We start from the raw sequence: 24,784 nt of genomic DNA on the forward strand, positions 1-24,784 counted from the left end.
TAAGTAAGTCATTTGTGTGAGAACTGTGTTATATATATGTTTAGCCTCTCGTTTAGATGTAACCGAGATGCCAGCATTGTTACATTAACATTATTAAAAAGAAATTGCAGACTTCGTCAGAATAGAGTCCTTCACTCAAAAAATGTTTATTGTGTGACCACAGGTTCCAGGCATTTATTATGTGCTAGAAATTTAATGGAAAAAAAAACAAACCTCTGCCATTAAGAAGTCAATCTAATGAAGACAAACATATAAATAAATAACTATGAGAAGTGTTGTAATAAAGATATTTTATGAAATCTTGAGGGGTATAGGAGAGAGCATTTCAATTCAATCTGTGGGAATTGGAGCAGGCTTCACAATAGGTAAGGCATTTCAGTCGAACCTTCAAAAATGAGCAAGCTTTCACCAGACAAAGAAGGAAAGTTATTCCTGTGAAAGAACAATTTGGGAAAAGTCACTGAGGCATGTTAACAAGAGGAGTTTATAGGAAGCAAGTATTGTTTATAGTGTGGCTAGAGTACAGGATTCATGAAGAAATGGTTAAGTGAAGTTGGAGAGAGAGGTTGAGGTTTATTTGTGAAGCATTTAATACCATGCTAAGCAACTGGCAGTGGAAAGCCCATGAAGGTTTTTAAGAGGAGAGTTGAAGTGTATATTTTAGAAGGATAACTCTGGCAGTAGTGTAGAGGCCAGATTGGTGGAAGGAAGCAAAGGGAGGAGACCAAGAAAGGGAGGATATTACAATAGCTAAGTAACAAGATGATGTGAACCAGTAATGAAAATATATAGAAGAGGAGATGGACTTAAAAGAGTGTTAGGAGTCAACATAAAATTGGCAATTCATTGAATGTGAAGAGTGAAGAAGAAGTTGGAGTTAAACATACCTCTTCAGGGTCTTTAGCTTGAGTAACTGAGAAGATGGCAGTACCAGAGGAGTGGGTTTTGTGGGTTCTAAAAGTGATTACATTTCAGACGTGCAACTTAGGTATTTGTAGGAGGGACAACCTGCTGGGAAGGCCCAGCAGGCAGCTTGATTTACAAGTCTGGAGCTCAAAAGATAAAGTTATAATTAAGATACAGATTTGAGAAATCATAGGCATAAATAAGATTAGGGAAATCATGTAAAACAGGAAGGGAAGGAGACCGGACTAAAGAGGAGCCATCAATCACCAGAGAGTGAACTTCACGAACTGCAGGGGTTTTAGTGATGTCAGCACTGTTCAGAGATCAGAGAAGGTAAGGGTTTGCAAGAAGCTTTTGGCTCTGATGTTATCAATGATCTTACCAAGAGATTCAGTATTGTGATGGTTACAGAAGCTAAATTAGAATGGACTGAGGGGTGAAATTGGAAAGCAAGTTTAAGACTGTTCTTTCTTTAAGGAAGTTAGAAGTAGAAGTAAGGGGACTTCCCTGGTGGTCCAGTGGTTAAGACTCCACACTCCCAATGCAGAGGGCCCAGGTTCAATCCCTGGTCAGGGAACTAGATCCCAAATGCCACAACCTAAGATCCCACATGCAGCAACTAAGATCCCAGTATAGCCAAATAAATAAATAAATATTTTTTAAGAATTAAAAAAAAAGAAGTAGAAGTAAATAGAGAAGTGGAAAGTTAAAGATTCAAGAGAGAATTCACAGTGTTACAAAATATTGTTAGAAGGTGGGAGGACATGATAGAAAGTTTAGAGCACAGGTAAAGAGGCTAGCCCTATCAACAAAATGAAAACACTCCTTCCTCTGAGAGAAGAAGGAAAGAAAGAAGGATGAATAAGAATACGAAGACGTTATGAAACAGAAAACAGAAAAGTGGAGGGAGGCCCATCACAACTGCATCTCCATTCCTAGTGGAATAAACAGAATCCACTGCAGTGAGGAGACTTTGGAAACTGGAGGAGAGAAAGGGTTCCCCTTTTCATTTGTTATGTGATACATACTTGATGGATCTATGAGTACACTTCTTGCATACCCAGGGTTTACCTTCCATACCTGTGATACTTAGTGCCAAGATGTTTCCTTGAATGGTAGCTGTTGGGTCTTTAACTTCACAGAAGGCTATTCAGGTGGTTGTCTGTCATATATAATTTTAAGTTGGTTAGTAGATTAAGTCACCATTGATATTAAGTCACCACCACACCAAACTGGTCTGCTGTTTGAACAGTAAGTATGTTATATACTAGAAAACAAAAATCATGGTTACCATTGTGTTTTTTGTTTGTTTGTTTTTAATTTTGTGGTTTTGATTTCACAGGGACAGGTTGTAGAAAACCTAAAAGCACAGGCCCTTTGTTCCTGGACTGCAAAGAAAGATAACCACTTGAACTTCTCAAAACATGATATCATTACTGTCTTGGAGCAGCAAGAAAATTGGTGGTTTGGGGAGGTGCATGGAGGAAGAGGATGGTTTCCAAAATCTTACGTCAAAATCATCCCTGGGAGTGAAGTCAGGCGGGAAGAGTAAGCATTTTTTTTTTTTTTTTTTGGCGGTACGCGGGCCTCTCACTGCTGTGGCCTCTCCCGTTGCGGAGCAACAGGCTCCACACGCGCGGGCTCAGTGGCCACGGCTCACGGGCCCAGCCGCTCCGTGGCATGTGGGATCTTCCCGGACCGGGGCACGAACCCGTGTCCCCTGCATCGGCAGGCGGACTCTCAACCACTGCGCCACCAGGGAAGCCCAAGAGTAAGCATTTTTGTGTGTTTACATGAGGCGTGGATGTTGGTATTTTCACTGATAAGTCAGCCACAGTACAGTTGGCTGTGCAGGAAAATTAAAAGTTTACGCTTGAGTTTGATATCAGGAGGGTGATTCCTAGAGTGAAAAAAATCATACCTCAGATGATTTGTTCCAATTTTTGAACATCTTTTATTCTAGTTATTTCAGATTCCTAAAGTTTTCAAAGTGCTTAAGATTTTAGATCTGTTGCTTTCTTTGTACTAACATCAGGTCAGTTAGAGAAGTTATTTTTCATTTTCTTTGGAGGTTTCTCCCTTATTATTTACTGTAAATTGTCAATATTTAGACAAATCAATACCGAGGGCCTCGCCTTTGCCAGAGTGAGGCGTTCCTATCTCTGGGCCTCCAGAGTTCCCTGAACATCATGTTTCTTACGGCTCATGACACACTGTGTTGTAGTTATTTACTTTCTTACCTATATCCCTTATTAGGTCATAAACTCCAGGAGGGTGGGATTCACGTCTTTTTTGTTCATTTTTCAGTTTTTCCATACCTAGTGTGATCTTAATGCATAGTAACTGCTCAATCATATTTACTTAGTAAATGAGGAGAGAAGCGAATGAAAGGACAATCAAATGAATGAACTTTTGCATGAACAAAAAACAAAACCAGCTAAGGTCTCTGGCCTTTGTTTCCCAGTCTGTAAGGGAGTCAGGTCATCAAACATCTTTAATACAAACAAATAAGTACTCTAATATAGCTGTGGGTAATTATCATTTGTGTTTTATATGGAAATTGATCTAAATAGAAAAGCAAAATGATTTATTGAAAAGGAACGGGGTCTTTGGAAATCAAGAGCCTTGAGTTCTGATTCTGCTATTTTTGCCAGACTGTATGGGGTAACCTGCTTGGTCTCTAGTTTTTTAATTGGTTGAATGAAAATAATAAACTACAAAATCTTTAAAAATCCTTTCAGTGCTAAGGTTCTATACATCAATTTTCAGTTCAAATGCAGAAATTTACTTTTCAGACTGACATGGAATTTTAGATTTAGAGTGTGTAATAACAGGAACAACAATAATACATAGCTGATGTGTATGCTGGCACTGTGCTAGACCCTTTATAGTAATTATCTTATTTAAACTCCATGACATTTTACAGAGAAGGAAAACTTAAACACAAAGGGATTAAGTTTAAATGCCTTAAAGGGCATTTCTTCTAACTCTTCATTCAATTACTGATCTTTTCTAACAGATAAGGCATGCGACTCGAAATGCTGCGGTAATGGAGAATTCATCAAAGCAGTCCATTCAGTGTGCCCATGAGCTGTAGTAAGGGTCCCCTCTGTTAACCAAACTGCTTCACTATACAATTTACCCACAGGTCCTGGGGAGCCCTGGTGTATTCTACAGATGTCTAGTTCTTAAAATGCCACAGTTTTCCAGATTTTTGAAAACAGTTTCCTGGGTTAAGTTGGAAATAAAAGCTGTGTATGTTCCAAAATGTAAAAATAAAGTCCTGTTATTTTTACATATTTTTAAATGTACTGTGCTCTAAACAAGTAGTAAAATTTATATACTGCCCTTATTTTTCTCTAAACCAAGCCAAGTCCCATGTGTGCTTTACCAAATAACTGCCCATTTACCAATGCCTCATGTCTTTTAAGTTACTTTAGAAAGGCAAAATATCTCACATTTCAAAAACTATTTATAAATCATATTGAAATTACCTCAATAGATTTAAAAAATTAAGTCGTTTGTAAGTAGGCAGTTCTTAATCCACTAGGATTTTGCATATGAGGGTATTTCTAGCCTGTGTACTGAGATAATATTTCAATTAATTTTAGCCCTTAAAAAGAATGCACTGCTAAAACCTCCTGTTTTCATCAAATCACCTTTTTTATTTACTTGTTGATGTCTTTTTTTGTTATTTTATTATTTTTTTTAATCTGTTTGTGCGTATATTTGGCAGACCAGAAGCTTTGTATGCAGCTGTAAACAAGAAACCTACCTCTGCAGCCTGTACAGTGGGAGAAGGTGAGCTTTTGGCGATTTATAAATTAGATGGAAGTCAAATTAGCTACTGACTTCCCACAGTTGTTACTCTCCTTACTTCTGTGTCTTCAGTATTAAAGTGAGGTTAGGAAAGCCTGCTCCCGCTCTATTTCACATGAATATTGAGGTTATAGAAAATATATAGCTGAAAATACTTGACGCTTTTAGAAAATCAGTACTATAAAAATTCAGCATAGACTGCCTCAATAAATAAGATCATAGATAAGTGTTGCAGTGAGATAACATGAAGTTTTTTGTTTTCCTTTTATTATATATCTAGGTTATAGATGTTTAGAATATAAGGAAATTTCAGTACATTTAGTTGTTTATGAATTGCACTTGTTTGTTTGTTTTTGGCCTTACTGCGCGGCTTGTGGGATTTTTAGTTCCCTGACCAGGGATTGAACCCGGGCCCTCAGCAGTGAGATTGTGGAGTCCTAACCACTGGACCGCCAGGGAATTCCCTGAATTGCATTTTCTTTTTTTTTTTTGCGGTACGCGGGCCTCTCACCGTTGTGGCCTCTCCCGTTGTGAAGCGCAGGCTCCGGACGCACAGGCCCAGCGGCCATGGCTCACGGGCCCAGCCACTCCGCCGCATGCGGGACCCTCCTGGACCGGGGCACGAACCCGCATCCCCCCCATCGGCAGGCGGACTCCCAACCACTGCACCACCAGGGAAGCCCCCTGAATTGCATTTTAATTACAGTGTACCATATAAATCATTAAGTAGGATTTGAAATCGGGATACACTTTAATCATAAATATTACAAAGAATTTTTTTATTGCCCTTTGGGTTGTTTGAGTATCTTAATTTTGATATTGTGCTGAAAAATGTCCACCCTTATTTCAGACAATATTTTTATTTAATAGTTGTATAGGTTTATAAATGAATTATATATTCACTGTAAAATTAGTTGAACAGTTTAAGTACATTTTGTTTATATTGCTCAAGAAAATCAGCTTAATGGTAAATTAAACAGTTTATTCAGTATCTACTACATTAGAGATTGTATGCTAGAGCCTGAAATATACACGGGTGAATAAAATACAGTTTCCCAAGTGCTCACAGTAAAATGGGAAGGCTGGGCATATAATTGTAATAAATTCTATAATGAATGAACAAAAACATAATTTTGAGTAGGACCTGTGAATCCACAGAGGTGACCATGTTGAATCATCTTAAACAATGAGTAGGTTCTTGCTTAGTGATGAAGAGAAAGCTTGGTGGACAGAGGGAAAGGTATGAGCCAAGGCTCAGCTGTGAAAGGTTAGGGAACTCGAGTCACCAGCAAGGCTGCAACCAGAGGTTTACTGTGGAATAACTGCAGTGGAATGATCCTAGGAAAGTAGTGAGGAGCATTTTGGAAAGGACCTGGCTTGTTGCAACATACCTTAACCTTGTAAGCATTTTTCATCTTTTTAAGTCAGCTAAATTGAATAATATGGGAATGTGGATAGTAAATAGTTTCCGGATACTGGTTCTGGCCATCTCCAGTTTATGATCTACAGAGCAAATTTCATGTCAACAAATACAAATAGTACTAGAAGAAAGAAAAAGAGACTTCTAAAACCTGGTCATTGACTGTTTCTTCTAAGTACTAGTAATCATCTGAACAAAAAAACAAAGCCAGTATAAAAACTTAGACATTTCCCATAAGGTTATTCATGAACAAATATTTATTGAGCATTTATTCTGTGCCAAGCACTGTGCTAGGAGCTGGGCCGTTGTGATGGAAATTGGCCTCTAGTACTGATGTCAGCTGAATAGTGGGCATTTCCATAACTGTATGTAAAAGAATTAAAGAGAAAAGAATTTAGCAGATTAAACTATATGTAAGAAGGTTAAAAAAAACTTTTCATGTCTTGACTCTCTGTAAAGATACTGATATCTATTTGTAGCTTTGGGGTTATTCTCTGTGACATGATGTATTAAATAATTACTTCATTCCATTTTCTACCTTAACATCTCTTTACATTAAGTTTCCTTAAATCACAAGGGCTTTTACAGCAAAATTACTCAAGATCTTGGAGATCAACAGTTTTTTTTTTTTTACTTCTGAATCTTGCAACCAAAACTAGTTTCTTTTTGCTTTGTTTCCTACAGAGTATATTGCACTTTATCCGTATTCAAGTGCAGAACCTGGAGATTTGACTTTCACTGAAGGTGAAGAAATATTGGTGACCCAGAAAGATGGAGAATGGTGGACAGGAAGTATCGGAGATAGAACTGGAATTTTTCCATCAAATTACGTCAAACCAAAAGATCACGAGGTAGAGTTATTTTGATATAGAAACAGAAGCATTCCTTTCCTGTTGATCAGGGTTCATATTTAAAACAGATGCATGTATATGGTTTTGGTCAGGCTGCTTTGGTTACAAGGAAACCACTTAAGGTAGCTTCAGTAAAATGTAGTTTATTATAGGGATCCTGTTAGAGAGATAAGGGCAAAACTATTTCTATGAAATTCCAAGGACAAGAGCCATAGATAGGACTGGGCCTCATGATAACTGAAGTTAGGGAATGGTCTGGATTCAGGGAGGCTTACAAGGGACTGCCTTGAAGAAGTCTGTAAATCTTTAAGGCTCTGACATTAATGTGACCCAGCCCACACTCTGAGTTCCTGCTGCATTTCATCCCACCACTAGTATGATATAGTGTAGCAGTTCTCAGACTTTTTGGTTTCAGGAACTTTTTACATTCTTAAAAATTATTAGGGACTCCAACATTTCTGAAAATATATGGATTATATCTAGCAATACTTTCCGTATTAGAAATTAAAACAGAAATTTTAAAAATATTTATTAATTCATTTTGAAATAACAAAAACCCATTATATGATGACATAAATAACTTGCTTTTTTAAATTTTATTTTATTTTATTTTTTTCTGTTTTTTTAAAATTTATATTCTCTTGCACATAAAAGTCATAAGCACATATGTATAAATGTATATATTTTTCCTTATTTTAAGAACCTATCCCACTTTATTTTTTATTTATTTTTTTGTATGTGTCCAATGAACGTTTATTATTACTATTATTATCATTACTGTTAGCACTACTTCTCCCCTTTTAGGAATACAGGGAGAGAGGAAGTGTGCATGTAGGTAGAATTTTTCTCCACCTATACTTCCGACAGACAATTTGAGATTTAGAAGCCTCTGGAGCAGTAGTTCTTAAACTTTTCTAACTCAGAGAGGCTGGTGAAAATTACAGCCTCTCCTTGAATATATTCACCTACACACAAAATATTGTACACAGTTTTGCGAGTGGGATAAGGACCCTTAGAAGGGATAAGCCCTTTTAGCATAAACTCTAGACTTCCCAGGGTAGTGGGACAAGGAGCCAGATGCAGTTCTATAGACAGTGTTTACAAGCACTACATTACGTGTGGAGAGAGAACACAGACACATTTAAAAGAGACTTTAAAATAGCCACTAAACTCATGTAGCCAACATTCAACAGAGTAATAATTAACATGTGTCCAAGCCCCTGTTGAACATTCTGGAAAATGCAAAGATCTATATAAGACTCTAGACGTCAGGGTCTCAGATTCTTTGTGGTGGAGAAGTACTAGACCAGAGTCATGTTTAAGGTCCAGGGGCATGGAGCCAGGAGACAGCTTGCTGGAAGTGGCGACTGAGTGGCTACACTCATTACTGTAAAGCTAATGATGAATTAAAAACATTTACTGAGCTGCTGCAGTCGATAAAAGCCCCAATTAAGGCACTATTAAGGGACTTAACCGCGTAATGGTGGGGAAGCATTCCTGAAAAGGTTTAATGATCTCAGATCCTGACATAGCCGGGAAGTCATTAGTCATTAATGCCACATCTAGATCTTGATTATGAAGTTCTCTGTAAGAAAACACTTGGCATATAATAGCACACAAGATTATACCTGATTTGTTACAGAGAGCAAGATATACCTTTTCAAACATATTTTTAAATCTCTATGTGTTCAGGTAAGAAAAGTGGCCAATTATGAGCAGAAACTGCCTAGTGAAAATCCATAGCATGATCGCATGCCAATTAGATAAGCAATACCACTCAAGTAATAATAGTAATAATAATGGAAATACAAAATGGAACATGGTATTGTACTAATTAATAAGACTGTGACTGTGCCTATAAAGTAATTCGATTGATTCCCAGTGTAATGTGTGGAAACTCCTTTAACATAAAGCTACATTGAATCTAGAGAAAATTAAGCAGGTAGAGTCTCTGCCTTCTTAAGTATTCATGCACTTACTCGTTCATTCAACAGCTGTTCACTGAGAGCATCTGTGTAAGGCTTGGTCGGGGGCTCTGGGAAACAGGTGAACAAAGCAGTCAAGGTACTCATGAAAGGTACAGTCCAAATAAATGATGATCGACTGTGATAAGTACAGTGAAGGAACAAACATGGTGCAGGTAACAACAGACTGAAGATCTTTTAAGATGAGGTGGTCAAGGGAAGGCCTCTGAGGAGCTGGTTCAGCAAAGACCTGAACTGTAAGGAGGCCAATCTTGAAAATGCAAAGCAGGGGAAGAAACGAGGGGTGGAACTTCTTGGCTATTTAGCATCTGAATTCCTTTCCTGAATTCCTTCCCACGTGTGAGTCTTGGTAAGGGGCAGGCTTCTCCAAAGCCCACCTACTCACTTTCCTAGCCCTCCTTGCAGTTAGAGTTTGGGAACATGACCCAGGCTTGGTCAGAGTCATCTGTCCAAGGCAGTGAATCAGGAACTAGTGATACCAAAAAGCAGAGCTGAGAATTTCTTCTAGGTGGCAGTGAGTGTGGTAGCAACATTCAGTTTTTGGAGCAGTGATTCCAGGATATCCTTGTCTAAGGGAGCATTGCGTTCAGAGGCAAAGGCAACAGAGCCCTCTTCAGGCTGGTTCTGGGTGTGATTCTGCATGAAGTTCTGTCTGTCCAGCTTTGCTTTGTCTCTTCCTAATCTCCAGACCTCGTATTGCAGCCTTCCTGGAAGTTCTGTGAGCCACCCAATACACTCCATTTCCCTTAGGCTTAAATCAGCCAGAGTCGGTTTCTGATGATTCCATCTAAAAATCCTGATAGACTGGAGTACATTGCAGGTAGATGCATATGCAGTAGCCCTAAGGTGGGAGGAGAGGGAGAGAGAGCTTGGAGGAACTGAGAAAAACCCCGCGTGGCAGCATTAGTGAAAAAGGTAGCAAGTGAATAAGATGGCTGCAGCCGGCGAGCCAGGCAAGAGGCAGAGCAAGCAGGTGTGCGTAGCAGAAGCCAGAAATGTGCTGGGCCGAGCCTTTTCTCAGGGACACTCAACTAGCTCCCGTGTCCTGATGGGATGTGTCTCTACTGGTCTCTGAGGGCTCTGAGGCAGCGCTGACGGGTTCTGGTTGGGTGCTTGCCACTCTGCTGTGCCAAGGAATTCCAGACTGTTCTCTACTGAGAAGGCTAAGCCTGAACTTGCCATTTCCAGCTCTGTGAGATCGCTCTCTCTTTCTCTCCTTTAAGTACCAAGATATGTATCTCTAAAGGCATTTATAGCATTAATTTGGTTATATGTTTTTGAGTGTCATATCCATCATCAGACACTAGCTAACTCCCTGGGGTCACAGTGGGGAGGTGGGATGATTGCATGCCTTGGATTAAGACAGATCTGGATTTTACCTCAGACAAGTTGCTTCACTTCTCTGAACCACAGTTTTCTCATTTGAAAAATGAGGATAGTAGTACCTCATTGAGGATTACATACCCTGTAAGTTACTATACAGTGCCTACCACGTAGTAGGCACTCTGTTATACTAGTCCTTTGTTCCTTAGTATTTCATGGAATTGAATAGAATCTTCTGCAGCTAGGAAAACAATATAAAATCCTTGCTTTTGTGCTTACCTTATTGTAAAGTGCTAATTTAGAATAAAGTACCTTACATTGCTTTCTTAGTTCAGAATTTGATCATGAAAATTTCCTTTTTCTTAAAAATTCCCTAAAGAGTTATTGCCATTTATTCAGTTCACTCCAGCAAAATTACTACCCCCCCAAAAAAAAGACCATTTTTCCCCTTCTAACATCCTTATATTAATGATGTAGACTACAATTAAAACACTGCATCCAAAACCAGAAGGTAGATTTTGTTATTCTTGAGAAACAGAGGAAGATATTACTCAAGTCCTGATTGTCTTAGCCAAAATATTCCCTTATGTAATATTCCTTGGGCTTGAGTCTTTTTCATTTTAAGAACTTGAAATCATAGATGTTCTATAGGTTTGTCATTGATTGACCAAATACGTAACTCAGCTCTGAAGATACTAAAAACTTTAAAACATCACAAAACAAAAATCCTAGAGCCTCCCAAGCCCCTTGCTTACTGACTTGAACACCTTAGTTTAATCTAATGAATTGACAATCTTAGAACCCTTTTCTTTCCTCCTTGGCTGCTGGTCTTTTTTTTTTTTAATTTTATTTATTTTTTTAATAAATAAATATAAATAATAAGCAGGTTCTTATTAGTTATCCATTTTATATATATTAGTGTATACGTGTCAATCCCAATCTCCCAATTCATCATACCACCACCACTTTCCCCCTGTGTTGTCCATACATTTGTTCTCTACATCTGTGTCTCTATTTCTGCCCTGCACACTGGTTCATCTGTACCATTTTTCTAGGTTCCACATATATGCATTAATATACAATATTTGTTTTTCTCTTTCTGACTTACTTCACTTACTTCACTCTGTTTGACAGTCTCTAGATCCATCTATGTCTCAACAAATAACCCAATTTCATTCCTTTTTATGGCTGAGTAATATTCCATTGTATATATGTACCACATCTTCTTTATCCATTCATCTGTTGATGGGCATTTAGGTTGCTTCCACGACCTGGGTATTGTAAATAGAGCTGCAATGAACATTGGGGTGCATGTGTCTTTTTGAATTATGGTTTTCTCAGGGTATGTGCCCAGTAGTGGGATTGCTGGATCATATGGTAATTCTATTTTTAGTTGCTTAAGGAACCTCCATACTGTTCTCCATAGTGGCTGTATCAGTTTACATTCCCACCAACAGTGCAAGAGGGTTCCCTTTTCTCCACACCCTCTCCAGCATTTGCTGTTTGTAGATTTTCTGATGATGCCCATTCTAACTGGTGTGAGGTATTACCTCATTGTAGTTTTGATTTGCATTTCTCTAATAATCAGTGAGGTTGAGCAGCTTTTCACATACCTCTTGGCCATCTGTATGTCTTCTTTGGAGAAATGTCTATTTAGGTCTTCTGCCCATTTTTGGATTGGGTTGTTGCTTTTTTAGTATTGAGCTGCGTGAGCTGTTTATATATTTTGGAGGTTAATCCTTTGTCTGTTGATTCGTTTGCAAATATTTTCTCCCATTCTAAGGGTTGTCTTTTCATCTTGTTTATGGTTTCCTTTGCTGTGCAAAAACTTTGAAGTTTCATTAGGTCCCATTTGTTTATTTTTGTTTTTATTTCCATTACTCTAGGAGGTGGATCAAAAAAGATCTTGCTATGATTGATGTCAAAGAGTGTTACTCCTATGTTTTCCTTTAAGAGTTTTATAATGTCCAGTCTTACATTTAGGTCTCTAATCCATTTTGAGTTTATTTTTGTGTGTGATGTTAAGGAGTGTTCTAATTTCATTCTTTTACATGTAGCTGTCCAGTTTTCCCAGTACCACTTATTGAAGAGACTGTGTTTTCTCCATTGTATATCCTTGCCTCCTTTGTCATAGATTAGTTGACCATATGTGCGTGGGTTTGTCTCTGGGCTTTCTATCCTGCTCCATTGATCTATATTTCTGTTTTTGTGCCAGTACCATATTGTCTTGATTACTATAGCTTTGTAGTATAGTCTGAAGTCAGGGAGTCTGATTCCTCCAGCTCTGCTTTTTTCCCTCAAGACTGCTTTAGCTTTTCGGGGTCCTTGTGTCTCCATACAAATTTTAAGATTTTTTTGTTCTAGTTCTATAAAAAATGCCATTGGTAATTTGATAGGGATTGCATTGAATCTGTAGATTGCTTTGGGTAGTATAGTCATTTTCACAATATTGATTCTTACAATCCAAGAACATGGTATATCTCTCCATCTGTTTGTATCATCTTTAATTTCTTTCAGCAGTGTCTTATAGTTTTCTGCATACAGGTCTTTTGTCTCCCTAGGTAGGTTTATTCCTGGGTATTTTATTCTTTTTGTTGCAGTGGTAAATGGGAGTGTTTCCTTAATTTCTCTTTCAGATTTTTCATCATTAGTATATAGGAATGCAAGAGATTTCTGTTCATTAATTGTGTATCCTGCAACTTTACCAGATTGATTGATTAGCTCTAGTAGTTTTCTGGTGGCATCTTTAGGATTCTCTATGTATAGTATCATGTCATCTGCAAACAGTGACAGCTTTACTTCTTCTTTTCCAATTTGTATTCCCTTTATTTCTTTTTCTTCTCTGATTGCCGTGTCCAAAACTGTGTTGAATAATAGTGGTGAGAGTGGACATCCTTGTCTTGGTCCTGATCTTAGAGGAAATGCTTTCAGTTTTTCACCATTACGAATGATGTTTGCTGTGGGTTTGTCATATATGGCCTTTATTATGTTGAGGCAGGCTCCCTCTATGCCCACTTTCTGGAGAGTTTTCTATCATAAATGGGTGTTGAATTTTGTCAGAAGCTTTTTCTGCATCTATTGAGATGATCATATGGTTTTTCTTCTTCAGTTTGTTAATATGGTGTATTACATTGATTGATTTGCATATATTGAAGAATCCTTGCATCCCTGGGATAAATCCCACTTGATCATGGTGTATGATCCTTTTAATGTGTTGTTGGATTCTGTTTACTAGTATTTTGTGGAGGATTTTTGCATCTATATTCATGAGTGATCTTGGTCTGTAATTTTCTTTTTTTGTAGTATTTTTGTCTGGTTTTGGTATCAGGGTGATGGTGGCCTCGTAGAATGAGTTTGGGAGTGTTCCTTTCTCTGCAGTTTTTTGGAAGAGTTTGAGAAGGATGGATGTTAGCTCTTCTCTAAATGTTTGATAGAATTAACTTGTAAAGCCATCTGGTCCTGGACTTCTGTTTGTTGGAAGATTTTTAATCACAGTTTCAATTTTGTTACTTGTGATTGGTCTGTTCATATTTTCTATTTCTTCCTGGTTCAGTCTTGAAAGGTTGTACCTTTCTAAGAATTTGTCCATTTCTTCCAGGTTGTCCATTTTATTGGCATACTTTGTATTTCTGCAGTGTCTGTTGTAACTTCTCCTTTTTCATTTCTAATTTTATTGATTTGAGTCCTCTCCCTCTTTTACTGATGGGTCTGGCTAATGGTTTATCAATTTTGTTTATCTTCTCAAAGAACCAGCTTTTAGTTTTCTTGATCTTTGCTATTGTTTTCTTTGTTTCTATTTCATTTATTTCTGCTCTGATCTTTATGATTTCTTTCCTTCCGCTAACTTTGGGTTTTGTTTCTTCTTCTTTCTCTAGTTCCTTTAGGTGTAAGGTTAGATTGTTTATTTGAGATTTTTCTTGTTTCTTGAGGTACGATTGTATAGTTATAAACTTCCCTCTTAGAACTGCTTTTGCTGCATCCCATATGTTTTGTTTTTTGTGTTTTTTTTACATCTTTATTGGAGTATAATTGCTTTACAATGGTGTGTTAGTTTCTGCTTTATAACAAAGTGAATCAGTTATGCATATACACATGTTCTCATATCTCCTCCCTCTTGCATCTCCCTCCCTCCCACCCTCCCTATCCCACCCCTCCAGGCAGTCACAAAGCACCGAGCTGATCTCCCTGTGCTATGCGGCTGCCATCTCATAGGTTTTGGATCATCATGTTTTCGTTGTCATTTGTTTTTAGGTATTTTTTGATTTCCTCTTTGATTTCTTCAGTGATCTCTTGGTTATTTAGTAACGTATTGTTTAGCCTCCCTGTGTTTGTGTTTTTTTCCCTGTAATTGATTTCTAATCTCATAGCGTTGTGGTCAGAAAAGATGCTTGATATGATTTCAATTTTCTTAAATTTACTGAGGCTTGATTTGTGACCCAAGATGTGATCTGTACTGGAGAATGTTCCATGCGCACTTGAGAAGAAAATGTAATCTGCTGTTTTTGGATGGAATGTCCTGTTAATATCAATTAAATCTATCTGGTCTATTGTGTCATTTAAAGCTTGTGCTCCCTTATTAATTTTCTGTTTGGATGATCTGTCCATTGGTGTAAGTGAGGTGTTGAAGTCTCCCACTATTGCTGTGTTACTGTCGATTTCCTCTTTTATAGATGTTAGCAGTTGCCTTATGTATTGAGGTGCTCCTATGTTGGGTGCATATATATTTATAATTGTTACGTCTTCTCCTTGGATTGATCCCTTCATCATTATGTAGTGTCCTTCCTTGTCTCTTGTAACATTCTTTATTTTAAAGTCTATTTTATCTGATAGGAGGATTGCTACTCCAGCTTAATTGATTTCCATTTGCATGAAATATCTTTTTCCATCCCCTCACTTTCAGTCTGTATGTGTCCCTAGGTCTGAAATGGGTCTCTTGTAGACAACATATATATGGGTCTTGTTTTTGTATCCATTCAGCAAGCCTGTGTCTTTTGGTTGGAGCATTTGATCCGTTCACATTTAAGGTAATTATTGATATGTATGTTCCTGTTACCATTTTCTTAATAGTTTTGGGCTTGTTTTCATAGGTCCTTTTCTTCTGTTGTGTTTCCCACTTAGAGAAGTTCCTTTAGCATTTGTTGTAGAGCTGGTTTGGTGGTGCTGAATTCTCTTAGCTTTTGCTTGTCTGTAAAGCTTTTGATTTCTCCATCAAATCTGAATGAGACCCTTGCCAGGTAGAGTAATCTTGGTTGTAGGTTCTTCCCTTTCATCACTAAGTATATCATGCCACTCCCTTCTGGCTTGTAGAGTTTCTGCTGAGAAATCAGCTGTTAACCTTATGGGAGTTCCCTTGTATATTATTTGTCGTTTTTCCCTTGCTGCTTTCAATAATTTTTCTTTGTCTTTAATTTTTGCCAATTTGATTACTATGTGTCTCGACATGTTTTTCCTTGGGTTTATCCTGTATGGGACTCTCTGTGCTTCCTGGACTTGCGTGGCTATTTCCTTTCCCACGTTAGGGAAGTTTTCGACTATAATCTCTTAAAATGTTTTCTCGGGTCCTTTCTCTCTCTCTTCTCCTTCTGGGCCCCGTATAACGCAAATGTTGTTGCATTTAGTGTTGTCTCAGAGGTCTCTTAGGCTGTTTTCAGTTCTTTTCATTCTTTTTTCTTTATTCTGTTCAGCAGCAGTGAATTCCACCATTCTGTCTTCCAGGTCACTTATCCGTTCTTCTGCCTCAGTTATTCTGCTGTTGATTCCTTCTAGTGTAGTTTTCTTTTCAGTTATTGTATTGTTCATCTCTGTTTGTTTGTTCTTTAATTCTTCTAGATCTTCGTTAAACGTTTCTTGCATCTTCTCGATCTTTGCCTCCATTCTTTTTCTGAGGTCCTGGATCATCTTCACTATCATTATTCTGAATTCCTTTTCTGGAAAGTTGCCTATCTCCACTTCATTTAGTTGTTTTTCTAGGGTTTTATCTTGCTCCTTCATCTGGTATATAGCCCTCTGCGTTTTCATCTTGTCTATCTTTCTGTGAATGTGGTTTTTTGTTCCACAGGCTGCAGGATTGTCTTTATTTTATTTATTTATTTATTTTTGGCTGTGTTGGGTCTTCGTTGCTGCACGTGGGCTTTCTCTAGTTGGCGGTGAGTGGGGGGCTACTCTTCATTTGTGGTGTGTGGTCTTCTCATTGTGGTGGCTTCTCTTGTTGCAGAGCACAGGCTCTAGGCACACGGACTTCATGGGCTCTCGAGTGCAGGCTCAATAGTTGTGGTGCATGGGCTTAGTTGCTCTAAGGCATGTGGGATCTTCCTGGACTAGAGATCAAACCCACGTTCCCTGCATTGGCAGGCAGATTCTTATCCACTGCACACACCATCAGGGAAGCCCCAAATAACATGCTTTTAATGAAAAACAACTGTGTATTCCTCCCTCACCAAAAAAATTTAGTGAAAAGAATGGTATATTCTTTTGGTTGAAGTATATGAAGAAAATTCACCCTCATGCATATATGAGAGGAAACAGAAATGTGTTAATAACATTTGCAGATATCTGCAGATACTCTTCTTTGATATTACTACATCAAAACTTGAGAAGTGCTAAATTGTTGTAGGTTGGTTGTAGGTTGGTTGTTGCAACATGGAATCTGAAGCCATATCAGTGAACATTTCTTACTGTAACATTAAATTCACCAGTCTGTTTTGCACACTGAATATGATAAAACCATTCATTGGTCATTTGGGAAATACTGAATCACTGAATTATGCAAATATTCCCCATATTGCTACATTTCATCATATAATATTAAGAAAATCACATTTGTGGCTTAAAGACTGAAACATAAGACATGACACCATAAAACTCCTTGAAGAGATCACAGGCAAAACATTCTCTGACATTAATCATACCAATGTTTTCTTAGGTCAGTCTCCCAAAGCAATAAAGATAAAAACAAAAATAAACAAATGGGACCTAATCCACCTTACAGACTTTTGCACAGCAAGGGAAACCATAAACAAAATGAAAAGACAACCTACAGAATGGCAGAAAATATTTGCAAACAATTGAACAGAAAAGGGCTTAATTTCCAATATATACAAACAGCTCATACAACTCAACAACAACAAAAAACAAACAACTCAATCAAAAAATGGGGAGAAGACTTAAATAGACATTTCTCCAAAGAAGAAATACAGATGGCCAATACTCACATGAAAACATGCTCAGCATTGCTAATTATTAAAGAATTGCAAATCAAAACTGCAATGAAATACCACTTTACACTGGTCAGAATGGCCATCATTAAAAAGTCTACAGGTAACAAATTCTGAAGAGGGTGTGGAGAAAATGGAACCCTCCTACACTGTTGGTGGGAATGTAAATTGATTCAGCCACTATGGAGAACAGTATGGGGAGGTTCCTCAGAAAACTAAAAATCGAATTACCATATGATCCTGCAATCCCACTCCTGGGCATATATCCAGACAAAACTATAATTCAAAAAGATACATGCAGGGGGAGGGATAAATTGGGAGATTGGGGTTGACATATACACACTACTATATATAAAATAGACAACTAATAAGGACCTACTGGGAACAGGGGACTCTACTCAATACTCTGTAATGACCTATATGGAAAAGAATGTAAAAAAAAAAAAAGGATGTATGTATATGTATAACTGATTCACTTTGCTGTACAGCAGAAACTAACACAACATTGTAAATCAACCATACTCCAATAAAAATTACAAGAAAAAAGATACATGTACCCTTGTGTTCATAGCAGCACTGTTCACAATGGGTAAGACATGGCAGCAACCTAAATGTCCATCAGCAGATGAATGGATAAAAAATATGTGGCATATATACATATATATATGTATGTATGTATGTATGGAATGGAATTCTACTCAGTCATAAAAAAGAATGGAATAATGCCATTTGCAGCAACATGGATGCAACTAGAGATTATCATACTAAGTGAAGTAAGTCAGAAAGAGAAAGATAAATACCATATGGTATCATTTATATGTGGAATCTAAAATATAACACAAATGAACCTATCTATGAAACAGAAACAGACTCACGGACATAGAGAACAGACTTGTGGTTGCCAAAGGGGAGGGGGTTGCAGGAGGGATGGAGTTAGGAGGTTGGGGTTAGCAGATGTAAGCCACTGTATATAGAGTGGATACATAACAAGGTCCGACTGTATAGTACAGGGAACTGTATTCAATATCCTATGATAGGGACTTCCCTGATGGCGCAGTGGTTAAGAATCCACCTGCCAATGCAGGGGACACGGGTTTGAGCCCTGGTCCGGGAAGATCCCACATGCCACGGAGCAACTAAGCCCGTGCACCACAACTACTAAGCCTGTGCTCTAGAGCCTGAGAGCCACAACTACTGAAGCCCACGCGCCTAGACAAAGAGTAGCCCCGCTTGCCGCCACTAGAGAAAGCCTGCGCACAGCAAGGAAGACCCAACGCAGCCAAATAAATAAATAAAATTAATTAATTTTTTAAAAATCCTATGATAAACCATAATGGAAAAAATGTTTAAGAAAAGAATATATATGTATAACTGAATCACTTCGCTGTATAACTGAATCACTTCGCTGTACAACAGAAATGAACACAACATTGTAAATCAACCATACTTCACTAAAAAGTAAATCACATTTGTTAACATAGGAAAGTCCTGAAGTACTTTGAAGCGGTCAAGCTCATGGTGGTAGATACCAGTTTTCCCTTGAAAGCTTGAGTTTTATTGTTGGCAGAAATCCTGTCAGCTCTTCAACTTGAAGGGAAAGGTTTACTTCATCCATCTTTGAGCAAATGTCTGCTAAATCTCAAGTCTGAATAATTTGTCATTAGTCATTTTTTCACATAAAAACGCTGTTCCATGAAAAATCTAGTTTAGGACACAATTTAATCACCTAAGGCTTTTCCGTGAGACAACCCTTGTACTTCAGTATGCAGCAGAAGTGCTTTGGGCACACTTCATTTCATCACCCAGACTTGAAAAGATGTGTATCTGAGGATTAGGATTTAGTAAAATTTTTACTGCTTGATCAAGGACATGCTTAAGTGAAACTGGCCTTGTTTTCCTGTGAGCATGTGGCTGTGAAGAGTATTACGACTACTAGTATTATTTGGCACCGCTGCTGTGATTTGTGCTAAGACATCAGCAATTTTACCCACCAGTGTAAATGTCAGTACAGCAAAAGAGGCAAATAATGATGTCCTAGTACTGTTATGAAAGTAGTTTTTATCTTCCAGACCCCTGAAAGGGACTGGAAGGACTGCCCCCAGGGATCCACAAACCACACATTGAGAACCACTGAGACTGCTTAGGTTGGCTTCTGGCTCTGCCACTTAGAGGCTAGGTGACCTTGGATAAGTTACTTCACCTTTCTGTGTTTCACTTTCCTTCTCTGTAATATGGGGATAATCATAATTACTTAATAGTGTTATTGCAAAAATTAACTAAGTGAATATATGTAAAATTCTTGCAACACTACCTGTTACATAGTAAGTACTCAAAAAATGTTAGCTGTTGACTACCATCAACTCTGCTTGGGTGCTTTTACTACAGCTGTGTTCACTAAGAGAAAAGGAAATTTAACTGCTTCCCTCGTCTTGCTCATCCTATAAAGTCAAACAGGTCATAGTTGCTGGGGTATCATGCGTTTTTTGTTCTTAGGTCAAGTTCAGGAGGAACATGGCAAAAAATTTTAAATATCATTACCTTGTATGCAGCAGGAGCTAAACTCACATATGCCTTAACATACCCAGAGCACATTTGTTTTATGTGGTAGACATTGATTCTAACCACATGGATAAATGAAATGTATTTGTGTTTACGTTTAATATTCAGGAAAGATTCAGAATATGAGCTATTCCTGTTGAGTCAGTGGATGCCAACATCAGCTACTTGTATTTAGTGTATTCTGTCAGAACCAGATCTCCCCATAAGTGTTGGATTCTTAGTTTATTTGATCAATGTAAGGTTAATCATTATTTTGCTCTTACTTGAAAGAAACAAGGACCCTGGGAATTACAAATCTCTAGTTCCTAATAGCCTTTGTACTTTTACATCTGGATTGTTGGAAAATGATAAAACAGTATATCTTTTCCTTACAGGATTTTGGGAGTGCTAGCAAATCTGGAACATCAAACAAGAAACCTGGTATGTATAATAATGAAGCTGAAAAGCTACTAAAGTGTTTAGTAGTCTTGAATTCAGTTTCTTATTTTTCTTCTTTTCAGAGATTGCTCAAGTAACTTCAGCATATGTGGCTTCTGGTTCTGAACAGCTTAGCCTTGCACCAGGACAGTTAATATTAATTCTAAAGAAAAATACAAGTGGCTGGTGGCAAGGGGAGTTACAGGTAATAACCTTTAAATAACGTTTATTAATTTTATTATAAAAGTAATGCATGCTCATAAGAAAAATAAGGTTAATAAAAATTTTAGATCACCTATAATCATACCACTTGGAGGTAGTCATTATTACCATTTTAGTATCTTATATTTCTCTCTTTTGCCTGTTTATTTTTAGCACAGTTGATGTTACAAGTAACAATATGAAGAGTAATTTCCCTAAAGACATAATTGTTTTCCAATAATAGCTGTTTTAATAAACCACAGGGCACCTTCTTAAAGGAAAGCTTAGCATCATCTTTGCCTGGGATAACCCCAGGCTTGCGGCATAACTTCCAGACTGAGCGCTAAGAAAATACTATTCACTGGACAGTCCCCCCTGCCCCCACAGTCTTACGTTTTTGAAACAGCAGTGCAAGGAAAGGAGCTGCAGGAGTGAATGAGCCTGGTTTTTTCATAAAATGTTAACAGAGATAGTAATTGCATGTTTTGATACAGAAAGAGGAGTTCTTTTCTTACTACTAAAATTTCCTTACTAGTTAAAACTAAAAAGCATTTTAGGATTAAAAGATGAGGACAGGTGTAAGAGCTGGATTTTTACGTGAAATTGATATATGATTGTAATATGGAGGATTAACTTAGCGTCATTCTTGCAAATCAGGGTCTTACAGTTTCTAAAGAAAAGTGGAGGTTGAAAATTCAGTATCTTCTTGACTAACCCCCTGAAATTTCACCTTCTGATTTGCTTTGAAGATTGACCCAACTAAGTGGGAGATGTGGCTTTCCACAAATTTTGTTTATGATCTCCTGATTAATTATTAGCAAAGCCCCAAGAGGTATTTACCGTGAGCTATGTCATTAAGTGTTGACTTGAACTTATTAGGAGAATATTAGAAAGTTTTTTTTAGTTTATAAATATTATTTGTGTGAAATATGCAGAGAAATTTGAGCCTGAAAGATCTCCAGATAGACTTCTACAAATAGTGTTGAGATGCATATTGAATCTTCCAGTTGTTTAATACTGACGTGGAAGGCCGATGCAGAATTCAGGTGTTCACAAGACACCCTCACTTCTAACACCAGTCATAAGTTTGGAGGTCCCCAAGACCACTCCCGAGTTCAGTAATTCTCCATAAGGGCTCACAGAAGGCTATTATACTCATGGTTATGGATTATTACAGCAAAAGGATTTAGATTAAAATCAGCCAAGGGAAGAGATGTATGGGGCAGAGTTCAGGCGGATTCCAAACACAGAGCTTGCAGTTGTCCTCTGCCCATGGAGTCGTGGACATCATTAAATCCTCCTGGCAACAATAGCCATGGAGTATTGCCAAGCAAAGCAGCTCACTTGAGCCTTGGTTTCCAGAGTGTTTACTGGGGCTCCATCACGTAGACACAGTTGACTGCCCACATGGCTGAACTCAGTCTCCAGTCCCTCCAGAGGTTGAGTTCATACTGTGACCCAGAGGGCCCACCATAAATCACATCGTTTAGGCTATCTGTCATGGTTAAGGCCCCCACGTAAAGTGAGACACTCTTAACAGTCAAGACCTTCCAGAGGTTTAGAGATTACCTCATTACCTTCCAGGAGCCAAAGGCAAAGACCAGACCTCTCTTTGGGCAAGTTTAAATTCTTTACTACACAGCCAGGGTTTTTCTCATTTTTAGTTTATGTCTTAGTAATTGTCTTTAGTCTCATCTTTTACATTCTTTTTGCTAATTTTATAGGCCAGAGGAAAAAAGCGACAGAAGGGATGGTTCCCTGCCAGCCATGTTAAACTTTTGGGTCCAAGCAGTGAAAGAACTACACCTGCCTTTCATCCTGGTATGGAAATGGGTTAACTTGTATTTCATCTTAGAGAAGTTTTGTTACAACTTAGCACTTCTTAGATTAGCTGATTCTTTGAAAAATATTTTAAAATTTGTTCTTTCCTTACCTCTGCCTAAAAGTAATACTGCAATGAGAACTTCCTTTCTAAAAAGTTCTGTGTAGAAACAGCCAGCTGTTCGGTGACACTTGAACGACCTCACTCCTTGAAATATTTTAATTGCTATACCATCATACTTTAAAGCAAACCAGCTGCTTGGATTTCTAACTGCATTTGGGAAATTCTTGTTTTTGTAAAACAGGGAATGGGGGAAGGAGGGTGGGAGAAAACAGCTAAAGGGAAATTTTAGCTGAATTTTTAACATATGATCCTTGTAGGAATAATTATTTTGTTTAATTTGTTACTTCGTTGTTCTTTTTCTGGTAGTGTGTCAGGTGATCGCCATGTATGACTATATAGCAAATAATGAGGATGAGCTAAATTTCTCCAAGGGGCAACTTATTAATGTTTTGAACAAAGATGATCCTGACTGGTGGCAAGGAGAAATCAGTGGGGTGACTGGTCTCTTTCCTTCAAATTATGTTAAGATGACGACAGACACGGATCCAAGTCAGCAGTGTGAGTAATATCAAATTATTTACTTCTTAACTAGCGCATAAGCTTTAATGTGCAACATGGCATTCATTACTGCTCTGAATCAGATCTTAAACTTAGCACTCTTAGCAAGTGTTATATTAACGTTTAAAGTAAGAAAATATAACAGGAAACTTTCACAAGTTAAAAAGTTATACTGCTTTTTTTCAAATACTTTCTTCCTAGCTTCAGACCCTACTATTAGATTTTATCTGAAAAAAGTTCTAATTCTCTCATGGGTTCTTTGGTATGATAACAGTCTATACTGCAACTTCCCTTTACACCAGCCTTTTTCAGCTTAACGAAGAGTAGCTGGCAATTACCCTATTCACCTATTCAAAAGGACCCTTTTAGTGTACAGGTGCTATTAATTTTGCAACCTTCTCATTTATTTCCCACCTTTTTACACATCATCTAGCTTAGGAGAAAATTTTAAAGAAAATTATAAAATTTATTTTATAAATAAAGTGCTTGCAAAACTCATTAGGTGATTTTTTTAGGTAGATAACTCATACTGCAAGACATATATGAATTAAGATCTATTTCACTATTTCTACAACAAGGGTCCAGATCTCAATGTATGAGATTTGGTATTACATAAAATTATCTCTTGGTAGTTACCTAGCCTTTCTTATATTTGAGAATAAACATAGCATTAATAATTAGAGAATAAACTACTTGGAAATATTTTTTACTTTTATAAAATAGATGTCACTTTTCCCCACCCTTTTGATTTTTTTGTCTTCTTAAATAAAATATATCATGATTTATATTTTTATCATTCTTGTGAAATTATCTAAAAGCTTTAGCCTTTCGTTTTAACTTAGCTTCTAAGAACATGTAAATGGTAAAAAGCTGAGATGTGTTTATGATTCAGCACAAGTATTGTGAATTTACTTTGTACTATATAATTTTAAAATATTAGTGCATTATTTTCACTTTAGAGCTTATAAGATCGTTCTGATTTGGGGAGAAGACTTTTCTTTAGATAAAGCAACTGAATTTCCCAATTTGGGGGTGGAGTCCAGTTTTTTATGGTTTGAATATTCCTAAAAGTATCTCAGGGTTTCAGGAGAGGTAGTAAAGAAAATTATAACAACTTGGATTACCTAAATGAATGACCATTTTTAAACTCTGCTGATGGTTTGGCAGTTTTCAGTGCTTGCCAGTTTATCTGATTAATTAGAAATACCTGAGGTGTCTTTCCTGGACCTGAGAGAGGAAGGTACTTTTCAAACCTACTGGGTCTGGAAGATCTTTGACTAAGTGATCCCTGGAGGCATTCTGGTTTGTCAGTACATTTGGCTTTTATAGTGTCTACAATGTAAAGTGATAGTTTTCCAAAGGTTTTGTTGTTGTTTATCTTGTTTTTCAGTGGCGGAACTTTTTTCCAATTAAGTCGTATATAATAAGGAATACAAAGAACAGATAGAAGCTGTTCTAAAGGAAGAACAGCCAGGAGTGTATGAGTCAGTGAAAACTGGTTAAGTTTTAGACTATCATTTGTGTTTCTGTAGCCCTTATAAATATTACTTGCATTTTATTATGTAGTTAGGATATTTTCTAAAGGTTGAGAATTTTAATAGTTCAAATTTGTTGATGTTGCGTGTAATCGGTAGAATTTTTTCTCA

General features: G+C 37.5%; 1 protein-coding gene across 18 annotated transcripts in view; it reads left to right on the forward strand.

Annotated features, from left to right (window-relative positions):
• ITSN2 (intersectin 2) overlaps positions 1 to 24,784 on the forward strand; it is a 160,841-nt gene that overhangs the window by 96,396 nt on the left and 39,661 nt on the right. For all 18 annotated transcript variants that reach the window (XR_016395308.1, XM_089922440.1, XM_089922436.1 and 15 more), the window contains 7 exons: positions 2,249 to 2,454; positions 4,643 to 4,707; positions 6,830 to 6,996; positions 20,452 to 20,497; positions 20,578 to 20,699; positions 22,420 to 22,516; positions 22,947 to 23,138. Coding sequence is in view for 17 of the 18 variants with exons in the window: in XM_089922440.1 (XP_089778566.1) it covers positions 2,249 to 2,454; positions 4,643 to 4,707; positions 6,830 to 6,996; positions 20,452 to 20,497; positions 20,578 to 20,699; positions 22,420 to 22,516; positions 22,947 to 23,138 (895 nt within the window). In the remaining variant the exon portion in view is untranslated. The remainder of the gene's footprint in view (positions 1 to 2,248; positions 2,455 to 4,642; positions 4,708 to 6,829; positions 6,997 to 20,451; positions 20,498 to 20,577; positions 20,700 to 22,419; positions 22,517 to 22,946; positions 23,139 to 24,784) is intronic.

Source organism: Delphinapterus leucas, chromosome 13, assembly GCF_059928025.1.
Source record: "Delphinapterus leucas isolate spDelLeu-1000000601 "Yukka" chromosome 13, BTC_Dleu_Yukka2, whole genome shotgun sequence".
Classification (NCBI taxonomy): domain Eukaryota; kingdom Metazoa; phylum Chordata; class Mammalia; order Artiodactyla; family Monodontidae; genus Delphinapterus; species Delphinapterus leucas.